Source organism: Acipenser ruthenus, chromosome 25 (genome assembly GCF_902713425.1).
Source record: "Acipenser ruthenus chromosome 25, fAciRut3.2 maternal haplotype, whole genome shotgun sequence".
In the NCBI taxonomy this organism is placed as follows: domain Eukaryota; kingdom Metazoa; phylum Chordata; class Actinopteri; order Acipenseriformes; family Acipenseridae; genus Acipenser; species Acipenser ruthenus.
The window spans coordinates 887358-908398 of NC_081213.1; the positions used below are offsets into that span (position 1 = coordinate 887358).

At 42.0% G+C, this 21041-nt stretch overlaps 1 protein-coding gene across 1 annotated transcript in view; it reads left to right on the forward strand.

The window, feature by feature from the left end:
• The window catches only part of LOC117414078 (CUB and sushi domain-containing protein 1-like), a 162982-nt gene that overhangs the window by 44292 nt on the left and 97649 nt on the right, over positions 1 to 21041 (forward strand). Inside the window, exons 4-5 of the mRNA XM_059000080.1 lie at positions 4623 to 4817; positions 4928 to 5135. Coding sequence (XP_058856063.1) covers positions 4623 to 4817; positions 4928 to 5135 — 403 coding nt within the window. The remainder of the gene's footprint in view (positions 1 to 4622; positions 4818 to 4927; positions 5136 to 21041) is intronic.

The following is a 21041-nucleotide window of genomic DNA, read 5'->3' on the forward strand; positions in this document are numbered from 1 at the left end:
GAAGATGGCATCACACATTATTGCATTAAGACTGAAAGCCTCTTTATTTCACCTGACTACCACCTTGCTCTGATGCCTTTGAATCTGCAGCTAGTGCAGTTTATGGACAAGGCCTGTCAGGGCAGTATTGCACCACCTCCTTCTATTTTATTTTCACATTGTGAAACAGTTTCTGTCTGACTCGTCTGTTCCATGTTGCTGTAACTAAACTGATGTGAAGCAACGTTCAGTTCTTTCAGTATGCCGGTGGGGAACGGGATAAATAAATGAAATGTCAGTGGTCTGGAGTCAAAGGGAGGTACAGGAACGGCGGGATCACTTTATCTGCCAGAACAGGTGGAGCTGCTAGGACCAGCCTGCCTTGGTTAAATATCACTGCTGTGTTTCCCCTTGACTTTATTTGTCATACTGTGTAAGAAATACAGAAAACTGAATTTTCAATGTTGACATGGGCAATTACTTGCTGACATTTTCAAAGTCTGTGTAAGCAAACAGATGAGTGGGCACCATACCAATTGCTGTGCTCGTAAGTTTCCATTTATTAATTCCAACCAATATTCAAAAGTTAAACACATATGGCTGAAACATCGTCATTAGACACGACAGTGTAGCACCTGGTTATAAACCGAAATCAGCGTGATCAATGACCTCATTTTCTAGGAGAAAGCTCGGGTACACCAATGGTCTGTCATCAGGAGAGGATTCAGGTAGCTTTTCTCACTCGCACGTGCACGTGCCTGTCTTATATATCTTACCTAACTGTGTGTGTGTGTGAAGCTGAACCTTGTGAGCTCTGCTTACACTCAGTTTTCCTAACAATATCTAAACTCAATTTCTTGACGTGAGCTGCAATGTTGTTTCAGACACAGAGCGTCTTCTACACAAGGTCCGATGTACCCCACTTTATGAATTCCTTGTTCCTTTGTATCTTGGGCTGGTTGAGTTGACAACGTCCACAGCTTACCCTACAGCTCTGCCTGAGCACCGTGTTCTCCAGTGTGCTCACAATGTTTGTTTAACCTTTGTTGACCCCTAAATCTGTTCCGTGTCAATCAAATGCAGTTTCATAATCGCAAAATCTCTCTGCTTGGCTTTAGGTAAGTTTTCATGAAGCTTGGGTTTTATTGATAAAAGCAGATCTTGAAAAAACATTCTTTTAATAACTCAATAGATGCAGTTTTTTTAATCGGGTCCAATGCTCTATGAAGGTCATCCCTGACAAAAACAGATAGATTGATCTGATTTAAAATTTAGATTTGTTTTTTAATGTTATTTTTGGAAAAAAAAACCTGCATATCTTGTGGCATTTGTTTGAGCGGTACCATCCACAAGGCAACAATACCAAACCTGGATGCTGAAAAGCAGAGTGCTTTCAGATTCAAGAATGGTTTCTAGTAATGCCGCAATGCTGTCAGTTTGAAATAATTACAGATACATTAAGGTGAGCGATTTCAGACTGGTACGGTTGTACAAGTAAACAAAGTGAGAGCGATATTGAAAGACCTCTATCCACCTTGATTTCGACACAAAATGGCTCCCTGACATCTTTCCCTGTGGTCATGGAAGTTGCCTTGGCAACCTTGTCAGCAGCACGGATTTCAAACTGGATCTGAAGGAGTGAATCAGAGGTTTCAAACAGTCACATTCCTTCACTTAATGCATTTATATTCTGAATCAGTGCTGGAGAGAGCCTTGGTGTAGGTCTCTCTCTTTGAGAAATGTAGTTTTCTTTATGTTTGGGATCACTGGAGTAGCCTGTTTCCTTCAGGGTTCTCAGCAGAATGAAAGAAAAAGGGAATTGAACCTGATTCTAATACAAAAAAAGAAAGAAAACACTTTCAAGTTTAATGCAGCTTCAGTACCCTGAAGCATAAGGTCCACAGTGCAGCTTTCACACATACAGGCCCTCTCCTAGGCTGTAAGGAGACAGACTGGACCTCTCCCCCTCCTAGTCAATGAGTGACACACAGAATTAATCTCTCAGTAAGTGAGTGTTTGGAAATAAATCCTATTCAACTATCTGACCATTCGTGCTGGCTTGGATAAACCTGAAGGTATTGCTAGCTGCGGTAAATGACTCTATTGAGAGCATGCGTTCTCAAAAATTCAGCACTTCTATGAAATTATTTTGGAATTTAAAATTCATATGAATTTGTGGCCACAATGAAAAAGTTACAAAAAAGCAGACGGATATAGATTAAATGGGACAGTTTGAAATCCTATATTTGACTTGCATCAAACCGTCACTGTGCAAAGGATTTTTATGAAAAAAGTCGTTGCGATGTGCTGTAAGAACCGCATTATTATCACCTTACCAGGTACCCTTATCTTTTGGGTGTGCAAAATGAAATACACATTAGCAGTGGTGATCTCCCTGGTTTTCATGTGAAGGGGATATTTCTGCACAGGCGTCCCATGAGCCGGTCCCTGTCCCAGGATGAGCAGTGGAGTGGAGAGAGCATTCCACTGGGAAGCACTGTGAGTGTATCTGCTCTCTCCTCTCTGAGGGCTGCGTTGATGTGATCAGCACAGCCTGCCTCCATGGGTAGAAGCTTGGACCCCCACCCGCTGACCCACCCACCTATCATACTGTATGTATTTATTTGTAGATCTTGCTGCTGAATAGATCATTCTTCAGAATAAAGACAGGGAGAGGGACGGCGTGAGGGACAGCCGTGTTTGACAGACAAAATGAAGGCGAATTAACAATTAAAGGTTTTATGTGGTGAGCAGCAAACAACTGTGGCTTCAGCAGGAAAATGGGAAGTCAGGCTTTTGGAAGTGATAAGACTGGTCAGAAGGCTGGGCCGTGTGTGTGTGTGTGTGTGTGTGTGTGTGTGTGTGTGTGCGCGTGTGTGTGTGGATGAGACTGCAGTGAAATATTTATTTGCACTGGGGATGGTGGTAGTTCTGGAGTTGCATTAAATAATGATACAGATATGCCTTTCGTTTGCAGGCTTGTTGAAACACCATATGTCGAACAAAGTGGGCCACTGCTCTGGGAATGCAGGCCTGCTAGAAAACGCTTTTGGGCTAGATCTCAAAGCTGGCTACTCCAAACTATCCAATTAGCACCTATGTCATTAGAACCATTTTGTAATCAGAAAAAAACCCAACAATTACAATTATAAAACAAATCTAAAACAACTACTTACAAGCATTTCTCAGCTGTTTATTTTGCGCATTTTTCCTTTCTAAAAACATTGTGCTGTTGATGATTCAGAGTAAATATCTTTAAGAAACTAACCCTCTGTTGCTTGTTCTCCCTATTACTGTGATTCGCTTTCCCTCGGGATTTAAAAACAGCAAGCAATCCCATATATCTATATATAGAAGGGAAAGTGATGACTTTATTATAAAATATAAACAGCATTTTGCATTGCTTTAGGAAAGAATTATGCAGTAAAGGAACAAAAGACAAATTGCTCCTATTTGCTCACCTTGTGAGCAGCCCTTGTCATGGTTCTATGGAAATACCTCTTGGAAAGGTAGGAGAGAAGAGCCTCAGTTTGTTAGTGAGGTTTCTGCATCATCAGCAGCCCTCTTGATATTTAATGATACACTCCAGCGAGGCAGGAAAGGCAGCACACTCAGGATCATTATGGAAGAAGGATGCAGAAAGGACCGGTTCATTCCGTCTCGTTAGAGGACGAAACATTTCTCAAGTAGTAGTTGTTGCCTTTCCTCAAGTTCAAGGATCTTGGAGAGATGTGTTTTTGGGAGATAATTTGGCTGTTGCACATTATCTGCAGGAAGGCTGAATGAATGGTGCTGTTCTTTATCAGGGTGCATCTTCTTTCATTACAACGCTGCCTGTATGATACTTATAAATCTAATCATTTCAGATAACTGGGATCCATTCTGGGTGACATGTTATTAGCTAGCACTCCAGACAATGCTAATGTGGTCTGGGAAGGGAGAGTGATTGAAAATGTACAGTCGAATTAAATTCAACATGAAACCTGGAAACGTCCTTTGACAACATACAGCTGATTCGGGTGTCAAAAAAGGAGATTTAAGGATGCCTAGGTTTTACTCCATTCAGGACATGAATAATCGTAACACCAAAGCTGTTTTCCTCTTAATTAATCCAGTCTTCATTTTCCCCCGACTGGACAATTTAGAATGTAATTTATTAACCTCAACGATCAGGGTTAGACATCGTAGGATGGCGGTATTAAGATCCCTCTTTGTTTAGATCATTAAAATAGACCCACAAAGTGGTTCTGCTTTGTCAAAAGGAACCATATAGGGACCATTCTCGATCTGTCACATACTGTATCACACATTGGCCATATTCACGATACATTTATTACAGTGCTGCACACATTATTTAAGGTTTTTTTGCTAGCAAGAGACAGCCATCCTAAGGCTCAAGCAGTAGCTCTTAAGCGAACATCCTGCGTAAATTTATTCGACACTTTTAAATACCAGTGTTTGTTTTTTTTCTTTTGAAACGGGTGTTAACTCAGCATGGCGATGAATGTTTTGTTTTGAGAATACGGCTCTGTATCTCTTGCTCAGACTTCACTCTCTCTCACGCTCTTACTCTCTCACTCTTTCACGCTCTCACATTCTCACTCTCTCTCTCACCCTCTCACTCTTTCTTTGGTCTCCTGCAGTTCTGCCGAGCCACACGTGTGGAAATCCAGGCCGCTTGCAGAACGGTGTCCAGCAGGGCCCCACCTTCAACATCGGGGACAAGATCCGCTACAGCTGCACAGCTGGCTTCATCCTGGAGGGGCACACTGTCCTCACCTGCCTGGCCACCTCCACAGGAACTGCTGCCTGGGACTTTCCCCTGCCATTCTGCAGAGGTAAGCCTGAAAGGACCAGGCGCTGCTTGCATGAAACACCTGAAGTATTTTGTATAATTGTATTGTAGCAATTATCGTGCTGTAAATAACTGTGCTTTCTACCACTGTAGCAGACGATGGCTGTGGCGGTATGTTGCGGGGTCAGAGTGGGGTCATCTCCACTCCCCACTTCCCTCTGGAGTACCACAACAACGTAGACTGCACCTGGACCGTGCTGGCGGAGCCGGGAGACACCATCGCCCTGGTCTTCTCAGACTTCCAGCTGGAGGAGGACTACGACTTCCTGGAGATCAGCGGAACCGAGGGCCCCTCACTGTGGTAAGAACTCCTTTCAAATGAACAGGAAGATAAAGTGGCACCAACCAATTAGAAAGGCATATTAGTACAGATTCAAATGCTTTAGAAATATAAATTTTTTTGTGTGGGGTCACAAATACTTTGCGGGGTTTAGCATTTTGCAGTGAGGTCTTTGCACCCCTCCCCCCCTCTCCGCAATCCCCTGTCTTGCTGGAGACACCAGACAGTGTAGAAATCCCTTATGCCATCCTTGGCCGATCAGAACACTTCTAGAGGCAGTAAGGAATATAGGAATGCACTCAAACAAATGTGCACTTGTCTTCTGAAATCGGTTACCCTCTGTTGCATGTGACCTTTTTAAGGTCAGCAGTGTGGAGTAGTGGTTAGGGCTCTGGACTCTTGACCGGAGGGTTGTGGGTTCAATCCCCAGTGGGGGACACTGCTGTTGTACCCTTGAGCAAGGTACTTTACCTAGATTGCTCCAGTAAAAACCCAACTGTATAAATGGGTAATTGTATGTAAAAATAATGTGAAATAATGTATAATGTGATATGTTGTAACAATTGTAAGTCGCCCTGGATAAGGGCGTCTGCTAAGAAATAAATAATAATAATAATAATTTTAAAAGTGGCACCTACACTTGTATGCCCTCAGTCTAGTGCTGTTCAAATATTGATATTCTTAGACGTTTATTTGTGGTGTTTACTGACTTTTCCAGGAAAAAAAAAGCTTCTAAAAAAACCTTATACCTGCAGCTCAAGCTCTGTCCGAGAAGCCTAGGAAGCAAAACTATTTTTTCCCCATTTTTTTTTGTTACCCTCTAAACATCTGCAGAGCTATTATTTTCAACATGGCCTCTAAAACAACAAGGAACTGCATTAGATACGGAATGCATTTCTCCTCTCCCCCAGTGCCATCAATTAGCACATCACTGACCGCCTGTCTGTACATGAGCCAGTGTTGCGTGTTCTGTTTGCTTTCTGCGGTAATAGAAACCTGTGAGGTTTAGCGGAGTCAGTTAAATCTACCTGCCTGGAGGGAGAGGCTGGGCGACGGCAGGTATGATGAGCTGAGTGATTTCACCTGTCTGGGAGTTCAGCTGACTGCCTGCCTTGCTGCCTCCCACCCTGCCTGCCTGCCCCCCTTCCTCCCTGCCTGCCTGCCCCCCTTCTTCCCTCCCTCCCTCCCTCCTTCCCTCCCTCCTTCCATCCCTCCCTGCCTGCCTGCCTCCCACCCTGCCTGCCTGCCCCCTTCCTCCCTCCCTCCCTCCCTCCCTCCCTCCTTCCATCCCTCCCTGCCTGCCCCCCTTCCTCCCTCCCTGCCTGCCCCCCTTCCTCCCTGCCTGCCTGCCCCCCTTCCTCCCTCCCTCCCTCCTTCCATCCCTCCCTGCCTGCCCCCCTTCCTCCCTGCCTGCCTGCCCCCCTTCCTCCCTGCCTGCCTGCCCCCTTCCTCCCTCCCTCCCTCCCTCCCTCCCTCCCTGCCTGCCCCCCTTCCTCCCTCCCTGCCTGCCCCCCTTCCTCCCTCCCTCCCTCCTTCCATCCCTCCCTGCCTGCCTGCCTCCCTCCCTGCCTGCCCCCTTCCTCCCTCCCTCCCTCCTCCCATCCCTCTATGCCTGCCTGCCTCCCTCCCTGCCTGCCCCCCTTCCTCCCTGCCTGCCTGCCCCCCTCCCTCCTTCCCTGCCTGCCTGCCCCCCTCCCTCCCTCCTTCCCTGCCTGCCTGCCCCCCTCCCTCCCTCCCTCCCTGCCTGCCGGCCTCCCTGCTGATTCATTGCACCTGTACTTTCATGAATTCTTCTTCTTCATAATAATAATAATAATAATAATAATAATAATAATAATAATAACAATAATTATACAGTTAATTCTGATTAATACAGCTTGGATAGCATTATATTACAGTTTCACTTGGCGTGCATTTCCTGTTACTGTGATTCATTTCTGGAGCTCAACAGGTACAAAATCAATACATTTACTTTGGATAAGAGGAAGCACCGTAGATGTGATGCATCTGCAGACAGATGTGATCAATTCTTACTGGCTTGTTTTCATGGGAGACAGATTTTTTTATGAACAGTAGTCGGCAGGACTATTTGGCATAGAATCCTGATCATAAAAAATCCTGGAAAGAATTTTTTTTTTTCCCTGTTCCATTTAAATTAATGACAAAAAAACCACATATACAAGCCAAAATGTACATATGCATATACAGACCATTTTACTGCTGGGTATCCCACAAGCCCTACTCCTTGCAAGGTGAACCAGGCCAGCCTGCCTCTGTTCCGGGAGGGAATGAGAGTGATGATCGCTGGGTAACTGTCGGCAGCATCTCTCCTTCCAGAGATCAGCCCAGGCACTGGAGGAGCGTTCTGTTTAATTGGAGCAGTGCTGACACCTGCTTGGTTTACAGGTTGGCTTGTAATCCAAACCACCATGCTATACATCACCGACCCACATTAAAGCTCGCCACGGGACCGCAATTACGTCCGGCGCTTAATGTGAGATAAATATCCTTGTTCACCTCTGCCTGCTGCACAGCCTGGTAGAACATGCATGCTTTATTGAGCACTCAGACGCGACGCTGAGACTCACAGCATGGCCAGCTTCAATGCTATGGACCTGACAAGAGCAATACCTAATCGGAGCCTGGACTGAGACAGGATCAAAGCTCATTTGTTCCGTGAACAGTAATGTGCTTCTCACTGGAATTGGCTGGTCTTACTAGAAGGTTGATTTAAAAACCCCAAATGCTTTGTGGCTTGATTATCCTTACCTTTAAAATTGTGATATTTACATATTTATTCTAATTTAATGCATATAGTGGCAGTTGTTACTGCATTATTATTATTATTATTATTATTATTATTATTATTATTATTATTATTATTATATTCTAATAAACACATGCCAACAGGTAGCTAAAGTTGCAACTGCAGTTCTTTGTTCAGAGAGGGTTTGTTCTGGGAGGCTGTTTTTCCTCACGCAAGGAGGCCATCCTTTGTTTCTCCAGCATTCGAAAGGAGAAATACTGTATTGAATGTACGGTATGTGGAGGAAACAGAGAGATGGCCATTACTGCATGTCCTGTCTTGATAAGTACTTTAAACGCATGTAGAAATAACCTGCAGCTGCTGCCCATCCTGTCCCCCATTACCTTTATGGGTAATTATGTCACTATTGGAAAGATCCAGATGACTAATGAACAAGACAGTAGAAAGCGAGTCTTAAACAGTCTATAGACACCACTCAGACACGCATTCATGAAATGATTGTGTTTACTGTATATACTCTCCTGGAATATATCAATAACATTTGGGAGTGCGTGATGCAGAGATGAGCAGCTGTGCGTGTGGGGAGAGCGTCATGCATGCTTTGAATTATTAAACACTTAGCCTGGCAAAGATGGAGCTTTCTGCACATTCAAATAACTTACTGATGACATCAGTTCAACTCCGTTTGACGACTAAATCCCCGAATCCAAAATGTAACTGTGTGCAAAAAGGCAATACGTGTTTAAAAAACGATTCTTGCCATACCTGTGCTGTACAAAAAAAAAAAAAAATCAGCAGTCCAAGCTTGGCGAGGTCTGAGATTGAGTGAAGGGTGAGTCAATGATGCAGAGAGACTCACATAGCACTGCCTGAGAGGGGTTCATTCAAACAGTCCCTCCGTCGAAGATCCTGCTCAATCAAATGTGACATAAAAAAAACACTATTTATTTGTATTCTTAAATACGTGCAGCAACGCAAACCCCAGCAGCACAAAGTACATTAAAGTACATTTATAGTGTTGTGGTAGGATAAATGGGGTCACCAAAGTAAATATACAGTCTGGTGTACGGCCGAATGATAAGGGACTTAGGGGGGAAAAAGATGTTGCGATAACGAAAGTTAAGAAAAAAAGTTATTATTACCCTTTTAAATACTGTTGAAGTCACGACTTTGAAAAGAAGCTTTGTCTCCGGTAACTTTTAATGAAATCAGAAGCATCCCACAGGTACAAGCTCAATTATCTTACTTAGCTTCAGCGCAACTACAGCGTTGATCGGATCTGTAAGATGGAAAGCTAGCCAAGTTTAGAAATTAAAAAAAAAAAATACAAAAATGGATTAAAAAGTAAACAGCGCACAGGTATGGCATCGAGGGATTTATGAAAAAAAAAACCAAAAACATCTAGATCGATAAAACCGGAGAGGTGAAACAGTACCCACAACTGCTCGGATTATAGCGGACAGTGCACTGCATTGAGCTCTTGTGCGCCCTTAATTCACTGTGAGGCTCTTTTCTTTTCTTTCCATCAAGGTCAGTCCTGTTCAGATAACCTGCAGATAACATCTCTGGTGTTTGAGGTGGTGCCTGCGATGTGTCCCTTCTCATGTTGTATCGATCAGCCGTTGTGAACAAGATTTCTTTTAAAAGGTCGCCCACACGACACCTCTCCCAACAGCCTCCTTTATCTTCAAAGCTGCTCGGTGAGAGAATGCAGGCAGCTTGAACTGTGAGCAGGCAGGAGGCTGAGAAGGAAGGGCAATCATCTCAGTGGTTCACTAGCTGAGGACAAGCGCTGAGAAGATAATCAATGTTTTTTGCCCATGTGTGGAATTTCAAGTGCGCTGAAACCTTGCTAATAATAAGGCCAGTCAAGGGACCAACAAAATGTGGTCTTAATATAGGGTGGCCTTAGTACTGAAGTTACAGTATAAATGCATGCCGTAGGATTCTGTTTATTGTAGTGTATCCAGTTTATTCTACTGATTTAAGCACCCTAGATTTATTTCAGCTTTCTTTTATGTAACATTCTGAATTGGAGTCATGCTGCTTCCATGTTCCAGTTGGTGTTTAACATCATTAAACAGAGGCTTGATAAGGACTTCATAGGGTGACCTTAGTGCTTGTTTTATTTGGAGAGAAATCTGTCTCATCTCACCATGGAAATTCAGTTATTAGGAGTCTTATCAGAAGCAGTCCCGGTGATTGAAGAACAAATGCAATAGTTAATAAATAGTTAATAATAAAAAGGCAAATATGAGCAAACATGTAACTCTTTAACTACGACATGCTCAGAAACAGCACGCTTCCCTGGCCCTGTTCTTCATGACAAAGATTTGCAGGCTGAAGCAGACACTCAGAAATTCACCACACAAGCGTAAACTATTTGCCTAAATCCCCTGTTCGAAGCCTTCACATCCATCAAGGGGAGGGAGGCAGGCATTGCCTGCCATCACAAGCTTAAGCGTTTCATATAATAAAACACTCAAGCGTGGGGGGAGCATGCTTTTATACTCATACTCCGCTTGCACGATGGAGAGCAGGTAATTGGCCCCTCGCTTTCCTTGCTCAGAAGATTATGGAAAAGCTCTTGAGGTGACAGAATATTTGTCATCCGTCCTCGGCAGCGCTTTGTTCCAGTTGTCCCGGAGAGTAACGGGACAGATTGCATTACAGCGAGGTTAAGCAATGAGAGTAAGGCAGGCATTGCGCGACTCAATATGAATTCAGGGCCTCATTTGTTAAGGGGCACGGCTGGGAACTGAACAAACATATCCACTAGCATAAAATTGCCTTTTACTGAGGTGAATGCTTCTGATTAACACTGTATTGTAATGTTATGCACATAAGACAGCCATTATTATTGTTTCTCCTCCTCCTTCTCACAGTTGTTGGCACAGTATTAATCACGTAGTCTAATTCATCTTTTGCTTTATATGCACTAATCATACTAAATATGATTCATTCCTTTGATAGGCTTACATGTAAAGGGAATAGATGGTTAGTGGAAAATGGAATTGGTTGTGCTGGCAAAGCTTCTGCAGAAGTGACGTTATAATAGGAGGAAGTCAGAATAAAAGCCACTGTTGATTTTGTTGTGTTGTGTTGTTTGAACAAAACAGAGTCAAGTTGCACTAACCTACACTAAAAGCACCCCTTATGCAGTACTCTGTTACCCTGCCCATTTCCATGTATTTACACACTGATTCCACTAGTAGTTACCATGTAACCCTTGGTAGTTATCCAGTTATTACCTGGTTACATAAGCTCCATAATATAAAAGGCTGACAAATGATCTTATAATTACTGCAATTGCAGAAACAGATTGAATGAAAGAATGTTAAATAGGAGAGTGGTTTCGTAAAGCAAGCATAATATACTCTAGATTTGATTTATCTAGTTTGTTTAACCTTATGGGAAAAAGTTATTGAAATTAAAAATAATGCATGTTTTGCATTAGAAAAACACACATCCCTTAAAAGAAAAAAAAATTGCTTTCAAGCTGTTGGGAATGGAGTGATTAAAACATTGACAGGGCTTAATTTAATTTTCACTTTATTGACAGACTGCTATTAATGAAATCGTGACTTAAGACTCTTTCTGCTGAATGTCATAGCTGTAATATTGTTGAGAATGCAATTTGGTTCTCCCAGTTGTACTTAATTGTTACACAAAGTCAACTCTGCTCTTTACCCAAAGGCTGCCTAATGCCTGCATCAATCACCACAGAAATGGCTTGATGATAAGAAATTCAGATTGCGGGCCTGCCAGTGTTTCTGGATGCTGCCTGCAAGGAGGCTCTGCATCAGCTAGCAAAAAAAAAAAAAATTTAAATAGAGCAAGAAAGAAAGCTAATAACACCAGTTGTCTGGTCAATGTGTGGTGAGAGTTTAGGACCGCAACTCCAAGTCAAGGAGTATTGTTCCATTACAGGTTTAATTACACGCCTGTTGTGATTCTAGGGACAAAGTTCAGCTCACTGACTAAAACACAGAACACCTTTCACTAAGTGTTCTTAACCCCCCACCTCCCCCCTGCATCTGTATATCGCTTCTGGGTGGGTCAGGGATCCTTGTTGTCACACCTCAATCATGGGAGGTCAAGACCCTGGACCAAACAGTCTAACCCTTCCATACTGCATTCTTGTACAGCGCTACATTTATCAGTGCTGTGCCACAGACACAATCAAACAATGAGGTGCCAAACTGCCACATATGCATGGCACCTCAGCCAGACTTACGGTCCCAAGGGTATGCTTGAGCATGCATAGCTTGTTTCAACCCCCACCATTGCGTTAAAATCCCTGGGAGTCGCAGGCAGCTGCTGCAGCCTCTAACCTTTCTGCCCGTCTCCCTGCCAGACACGCAGCACCAGCGCCAGCCTGTGCGAGGACGAGCTGTGAAAGACGTATGACGGTTAACAACAACATGCCACAATGATACTCTCTCAGATTGTGTTTGATGAGCAGCACAGTCCTTGGTGCGAGACTCGAGGGCCCATAGAGCTGAGATCGGGTGCCTATGAGTCCTGTCAAAGCAGAGCAGCCAACAAGCTGTTGCTTGAGGAATGCAGTGGTGTGGTTTTATCTTAACAGGACTGCTTAGTATAGTAGTGGAAGTAATGCAAACCTGCTCTGCTAACGTTGATTCATAACAACATAATCAGTTTACAGCAAACGAGGCCAATTCAATTGATCTAAACAGTGACAGATCTAACACCTATATAAATGATTTACTGATAATTAAAAACACTGTTGGCAGCGGCGGTATCCCCGGGTTCCCAATTCCCTAACCGCGTAGCTGCTCCACAGAGGGCCCTATTAATAATACCCTGGCACGCAAGTGTTAATTGCTGCGGCAATACGCGATACGAACGGAGCTGCGTAAGCAGCGCAGGAACCTGCAAGAGACTTAACAGTCTCACTTTTCAATGTGGTTAATTCTGGCTCAAGCCCCTGGTGGAAGCAGGCCAGTGATATTGGAATTCAAGCAGAGCCCACTGTGTAGCTGTCTGGCTATGCTCCTTCACAAGGAGCTGTATGCTGGGTAAATATTGCATGCTGTTTGGCTCTTCCAAAGTACAAAGGACTGTGACTGTATTAGATTCACAGCTGAGCCACTTAATTAAATGAAACCAGAGATTAGACTTTTGCCTTAATGAGTAAATTACTCTTGTGTTTTTTCCTCCTGTGATTTATACCTATTAGAAGCTTCCATCTTAACCGAGATCCTATCCCACAGGACCATCCATGGCTGTTGGGTTACAGTATTGTCTTATTTTTGTACTAAACCCAATTAGAAGGTCAATTTGAGCTTGGTAGGAGCAAGTGGTGTTTCAAGTCTGAGTTGATTGGACATTGACTGAAGTTAATGAATGGAAGATGAATTAAATGTTCATGTAAAAGATTATGAATGAATCACTTTCTCACTGTCTTGCTCAGTTAAAATCCCAGTGTTTTGAAATGTAGATAAGGTATTAGTTTCACTAAGACTGACGCTGCTGTAGAAAATAAAGTATGCTGCTAATAAATGTTCTGTTGTTCTGCTTGGGATTTAAATTAACTGGAGGGTTAAGCAATATATTAGACTGACTTGAAAAATGAAATTTTCTGTAAAATGACTGTATAGGCAACCTGGATCTGTGGGGAAAAAAACAACCAAACTTTAAGCTGAGGTTTGCTGATTTTGTCCATGGATAACACAGAAGGTCCTGTTCTTACAGACTTCTGCACAGAAAATTTGCAAGGTATTTTTCAGTTCCTCATGCTTTTCACTTATCTATACCATCCATTTGCCATAGTCTAGGTTCTTCAGACATGCTTGCATATGTTTTTTTACGAGAAACGAGACAAAAGGATTAGAGATCAGTTTGTAGGCACTTGACATAGATTATAAATAACCAGGCAAAGGTTTACATAATGCATTTTCATTCAAATCGGGACCCCAGTATGTAAGAAATTGATGTAATACACCATAGATCTCAGAGAATGTCTATGTGAGAAGTAGAAAGAGAGAGAGGAATGATGCAGTTGTTTTACGGTGTGCTGAACACTGCAGAATCAGTTCACTTCTTCCTGCCTTATTTAACACAGGTTTGTATCAACACTCAAAGATACTTGGCTTGCACAGGCAAAAGAAACAGGCTGGAAGCAGCACAGGCTGGAAGCAGCACTCTTTGTTAAGAACCCGATCTCAGTGAGGCTTGTTATTGGTCTGCATGTTTCTGTTTTACCAGGATAACATTGTCCGCTTGCGTATTTCCATGGAGAAATTGAAAAAAAAGAGACACCCAGTTTTAAAGCTGTCAGTGAATGTAGAGGCAAAATGCATCAAAGGGGTTTGCAATGCTGGTTTGCAATAGGGGTGTTTGATTCCTTTTAATTTCCTAAATGTTTAAACCTTTGTATTAAACATTATATTGGGAATAGCATGGGGAGCCCACCGATAGAGTGCTGGGATTTGTTTTATGATACACCCATGAGTGTGAGACTACTGAACATGTGTACAACATTAATGTGTCTAATGAAAAGACTTGAAATAAATATTACATACATAACCCTACACTGAACACATCCTAGTGCAGAAGCACACCTGCTGTGACCACATTCCACATGTGTATCGCTGACAATGGAAAGCACTTGAAAAAACTTTCAATATTACCATACCTAGTTTGTAATCTCAGCTTTATTTTGACTCCCCTTAGTGTTATTCTTTGGGGGGGATCCGATCCCAGTTCTCATGATGCCCTGGTCCTGCTCAGCATTAGAGTTCAGCTCAGCTCAGAATCCCTGGATAGACTGAATGATCGTAGGGGATAGCTGTCTGCTCACTCATTTAAAGCCCTTTACTCTGAGGCATTGTATTAGTTGCGTGGTTAGCAGTCTATTTTAATACTAATTGTAATTAAAGCCCTTTTAACCTTTTGCGACGGGTTTCATTTCATAAAGCACAATTAGATTCCACACACTGTATCCTTTGCTAATTTCTCCCCCCCCCCCACATGCATTAATATGATTAATTCCTTTCGCCTAAGGACCCATCTGCATTTACATAATAGTAGTCTGAGATGCTGAGCTGTACGGAGTGCTTTTGGTGTAATAGTTAACGAGAAAGTGGTGAAAGAGACTTCAGCTTAGGGGATCAGGCACACTGGATTGGCTGAACAAGCCTTGCACCGGGTTTAATGTTGCTCTGCGTTGACTTTACGGTTTCTTTAAAAGGACACAAGGCAAACAACGGTTCTGATAGCACTTTAGAGTACAGGACATGCATAACAATCTAATTACATTGTAATTACACATGGGTCCTGGTTTTACAGCTGTGTGATTGCATACGCATGTAAACCACATCTTCTCACCTGATGTAATGACATGGTAACAGCATGCCACAGGCCGTTTGTATTCCACCAGTAGTTAACTAGTTATTACCATGTTATTACACGATTATGCATGCCCCAAAATCTAAAGTGCTGCCACATTTCTTTAGTTATACTTATATTTTATGATTGTGCATTGAAGGGTAGGTTGGCACATGCACAATCTAATACATGACTTTACCTGAGCTGAACCAGTAAATGTTTTGTATAAAAACTCCCACTACCCCAGTTTATTACAGTCTCACTCCTTTCAATTGCAAGTCTTTCACCTGACTCCCGTCACTGTATCAATTCATTTTCTTCCTCCAGAAAAACGCAAAGCAAATCACTTGTGTCTTTATCCACCCCTGCTTTACATGCATATGCAATGCATGCCATTCAATGCGTGTCATTGAATATGATTCAATGGCTGCCCACTTCTCACCTTTATTTAATAAGGAGACTTTCTGTACGAGTCAGCACCTCTGTCAGTGCAAACAGAATGGCTTCATTGACAAGTACAGTGGCTCAGAAGAGAGGGTGACAAAATGTAAATACGAAAATACCCCCTCTGATTTCCAATTCAATTGCATTCATCCCTCTCTTCTATAAAATACTATTTTAAGATGTAATTATGATGGCAGTCATTTGATGGGTTTGCTGTATGAGTTGCATGTGGTCGCTTTGTCCCCAGGCAAAGAGTCCAGGAACCACTCTTCCAGAAGAAAACATTAACCCTAAAACTTCTTACTTTGAATTTAACCCTAACCTTTTTAGTTTGAGACTTCAGGCATCTTCCATTGCCACCACAATCCCTGGCTCTGAATCCAACATTGACATGTTTGGGATGAACTTGAAGGACACATTCGTCATCCTGATCCGCTGCCCACCTCTCTACACCAACCGTGTGGATTAATAACCGCTGAATCGATTAACATCCATCAAGACCCATTCAAGAACCTTGTGGAGTCATGTCATGTCAAAGGCTATGATCAGGTCAAATCGTGACCCAACCCCATATTAGCTGCCTCCTAAAAAAAAGCGGTCTGGGAGCGTATACATCAATTAACTGGGGGCTGTATCGTTACATGCATGTTATTATAGACTGAGCCTTGCTGCATCCAGAGCAGTATCACAGCTCCTTCTCGCTGGGAGCACAGACCAAGCTGTCACGATACAAAATGAATACCATAACAATAATGAGATCAGATCAGAGGGTGGCGATGTAAAAAATAAAGAAGATTAAACTTTGCATGTACAAAATATCTCAGAGCATCTCTGGCATCAGACTAATAATCCTATTACCACTCCCCAGGAGCCAACGTGGCCACGTCTTTACTTTGGACCCACACATTTTCATTCTGTTATTATTATTTATTATTGAATGTTACTCTATTTAGCTGGTTTAGTGCTTTATTACTCTGAGTCTCTTTTTTTGCAGTTGTCATTCGATGCATAGAACGTTACTGTAAAGGGGAAGACATACTGTATCTATTATCATATTCAGTTGCATTAATACAGTGCATGCATAATACAGAATATTTAAAACATTCTTTAAATAACTTCCATGAAGTTACATCTTTGTGAAAGGGGGACATGCACGCATACATACTGTACATGCATAACAGATACATGCACAAAACACTGATTTTTATTCCATTATTTTTTACTTTAGTTTCTAATTGTTGTATAGCACACAGCGCCAACAGGTGTCCAAGCACAGTAATGGCATTTTTTTCAAAGATCTGAAAGGGAAAGTCCAACCTGGACACCCCTGATTCAAACACTGTTATAAGGACAAAAGAAATGTAACTTGCTTTTGTGTCTAGGTTATTAATTCCTTGTATTGATACCGTTGGGCTCTGGTGCTTTTTAATTAGATAAGGTGATAAGACTATATATATATATATATATATATATATATATATATATATATATATATATATATATATATATAGAAAGGAAATTGGATAAAGGATTAACACGGGTTTAGCTCTCTGAAGATGGAGGAAAAAAGCAACAAAAGTAAAGCAGCAAGATGCTGCAGATTATCCTGCTAATCATTTTATTATCAACTTTGCAGTCAAGGTGGAAAAAGGCATGTTGGGGGGGAGGACTCACAGAGAAACAGAGCTGATCAATGGCACTGATTAATGCTGATGATTACAGGGGGCGGGGGGGGGGGGGGGGGGGGGTTGATACGAATCAGGTTATTCATTGCAGCAGCAGAATGGGATTGCAGTTGACGTATATAAACGAGAGCACATATTTACAGAGGCAGCTGGAAGCTACAGAGCTCCTGCTCTCATGATAAAGTTCCTATAATCAATAACGCGCACACTCTCAATCTCAGACATGCACACACACAGAAATGGGTGCAACATACCGGTGAATACTTTACGATTAAGTCCCTGTGTGATTGAGTCGGGTTTTGACTAATTTGGATGGTTTGTGCTGTAACCAGGGAAACTGAATCAGAGTTCATATTAACATATTTAAATATTTATTAGCTATTCCAGCTTTCCCACAGCACAGCAGCAGCAGCAGCATTCTTGGGCTTATGTGATGCATTTCACAGCCGAAACCGCCCCAAGTCACTTTAATAAAAGAACACCTGAACAGAAAGAAAACTCAATAAAAACTTTTACAAAATGCAATTTCAAAAAAAGTTAAACCCATCCACTGAACCAGTGTTTTTGATAGAGGATTACTGAAGTGGAAGGTCAGTGGATGAGTTCAAACTCTCCAGACACTGTTTGGAGACCTGCAGCGATCCCTCTCCTCTTGTCTGCCGCACCGCACGGCAGAGAGGATGAGCCGAGCCGTCTGTCCCTTCCTCACTGCACAAACTATTGATGAAATATGACAGGCCAGCTCCAGAGGTTAATTAGTTTGTTTACAGCCCCCAGAATCCATGGGAGCCTTGGAAATCATTTCCCTTCACCTCTTAATCACCTGCCTAATGTATGCAAATAGAAAAGCGCCATGCCCACAGAACACATCATCCACTTGATTAGAGGCCAGATTAACGATCGTTCCCGATGCCCCTTACATTTGCAATTTGCTAACAGGAGGGCTTTGGGCTCACCTGAAATGTATTTTATCGATTCAGTTTTTATTTAAATGTTAATTAAAAGTGCATGCTTGTGAGGGGGCTATTGAATAAATTAACTGAACAATTAAGATGAAGGCTAATGAGAATTCAATCAGGATTTTTTTTATTTCTGTTCATGGATAGATAATAGATAACAATAACTTTTAAACTGTTGCAAGACACGCAGCAGTACAATGAAATGATGGCATAGCTACCTTTAAAGCAACTTTAACAAAGTACAAGAGAAATAGAAGTGTGTGCAGCTGTGGAAACAAGTGCAGACACAGTCACACCTGTGACTATCCTCAGTGCTTACACACCTGTACCATGCGCTTGTAACAACAGTAACAACACGCCACTTTCTTCTCCTCTGATCCCTGTAGATGCAACCTGCCCACTCCGAATCTGAGCTGCCGGAAGCACTGTTGTGCTTCCTTCAAAGGTGACCGCACAAAAGCAGAGTTCTATCAATACACCATTGAGAGACAGGACCTTTGCATGAAAAGCTTGCTCTGCCTTTTTGATGTAAAAACTGAACTAACTAGCCCCGTGCAGCCTCTTTGTGTGTTTCAGCTTCTTTTGTGTGGGATTCTGGTCTCCTGTGATCTTACTTTCAAAGATGAAGAGACACACCTCTTTCTTCTTGTCTCTGTTTCGAATCCCATCACACTTCTAAGCAGTGGAGGATTGACAGCGATGGACAGACAGGGAAATTCACCAGCTTTTTTAGATGTATAAATCAGATGAAGCACAGAGCATTAGTGTTGGACTTTCCCTTTACAAGAAAACATTTTAAAAGACCTTTTTCAAAAAAGAAATAATAATGTAATAGGCATCATTAGTATGTTAGTGTAGCTCTGTGTATACATCGCCTGACATTGTGTTGCTAAATGTTATCACATGAAATTGAGCTGTGCCATATTCCAGCAACACGGTATATTAATGTGCTGCTTATTAACGGTTTATAAATATATAATATATGCTTAATACCTATGTTATAGTGTTAATAAAGCAATATAGATGGTTTATAACCATGCAATAGCCATAGACGGAATTACGTTTAAACATCCCAAAGTACAATAGGTGGTTAAAAACTGTCCCCTTTATAAAACAAATTCTGCCTATTGCATGGTTATAAACCATCTATAATGCTTTATTAACTCCATATAACAGAGTTAGTAAGCATATATTATAACTTAATACAACATTTATAAAGCAGTTATAAGCAATACCTTAATATAAAGTGTTACCCATATTCCTTACATTGTGGTACCCTGCCTTTGGTTGTCCTTCATGCCACTAGAAAGACATTCAAGCCAAGTAACTGATGATGATGATGTATGCTTCTGGTTGTGGCATAATCTGCATATGTATTAACTTCTTTGTGGTGTTAGTCATCGGCACAAATAAATGCAGCAAAAACATGAGTAAATACAACAATTAGGAATGAAATCTAAAACAGAAAGGACAGAGCAGGCTGTTTAATTGCTGGTTTAATGATTTCATGCCTGCTGTTTAATTTGGGTTAATTGAGTCCAAAGGGACGGCATGATGGACCGCGTATTTGATGGAGTGCCGGCTCGCTGTGCTGGTGGGGGTGTCAGTTCTGCTGCTGCTGTGTTTGATGTCCTTGTGATTTTAATGAAACCGCCTGGATCGCTGTCCTCTGTCTTTTTGATCAGAAGCTGAATACTCCGGGGGGGGGGGGGGGTGGGGGTCAGAGCACTGCAATCCTTGAAATAAACGCTGTGTAATCAGTCATTATCACAGGGGTTTAGTGTCCTTGCATCTTGAGCCCGATAGAAACATCCAGGGAACCATTAGTAAAGCATTTATAAATATGTCATCACAGGTTATTAAAATGGAAATGCAGTTGGTCACAGTCACATTTTAACCACACGTTACTCGTGTCCCATTTGATTTTTAGTGAAGGTTTTCTTCAAGGCAAATGTGTCTGGAGCCACGCTTGCCTACCTTTTTGGTTTTTAATAAGTAAATAAGTAAATATGTGAACAACACAAGGCCAAGCAAAAGAGAAGCTGTCGACTACAGCTACAGCCTGATTGACAATGCGCTCCTTCTCAGTCTGCATGGGAATGATACCGTGGTCTCTGGCAGCTTTGAGAGAGAGAGCGATGGAGGGACAGAGTGCTGCCTGAGATAACCTGCTTATCTAGTCTGTGGTGACCTTTCTTATTACAGCAATTAGAGGCATGATGTTATAGCTTATACAGGGTACTGTACACGTTTGCTTTGATATATATGTGTGTGTGTGTTCTCCATATTCCCAGCGCTCTCTGATTGATCATGTCTTTAATAATAACATCTAATAATTGTGTAAGTGAAAACGGGTAACTGCTAATCAATAAGAAATTAACTTTGCCCTTCGCATGACTGCTTCTGATGTTAAACTTCAGATGAGCAAATCAGTTATTGGGAAGACACCTTTATTATGGGGAATGAATGGCTTGACTGTCAATTTGGGATATGTATGTTTTTTTGAGAACAGTGAAGATGTGTCTGCTGTCCATTAAAGAGATCATTTACACCATCTGCCTTTCATTACTATTTCATTCCTTACCTGTTTAATGTAATATTACATGTGTGTTCTCTATCATAATCCAATTGAAACTCATTTTCCTGAGAAATATGTATATAGGTGGTAGCTGAAAACACTTATCAATCTGATAGCGCCCTCTGACACCAAACAATTAAA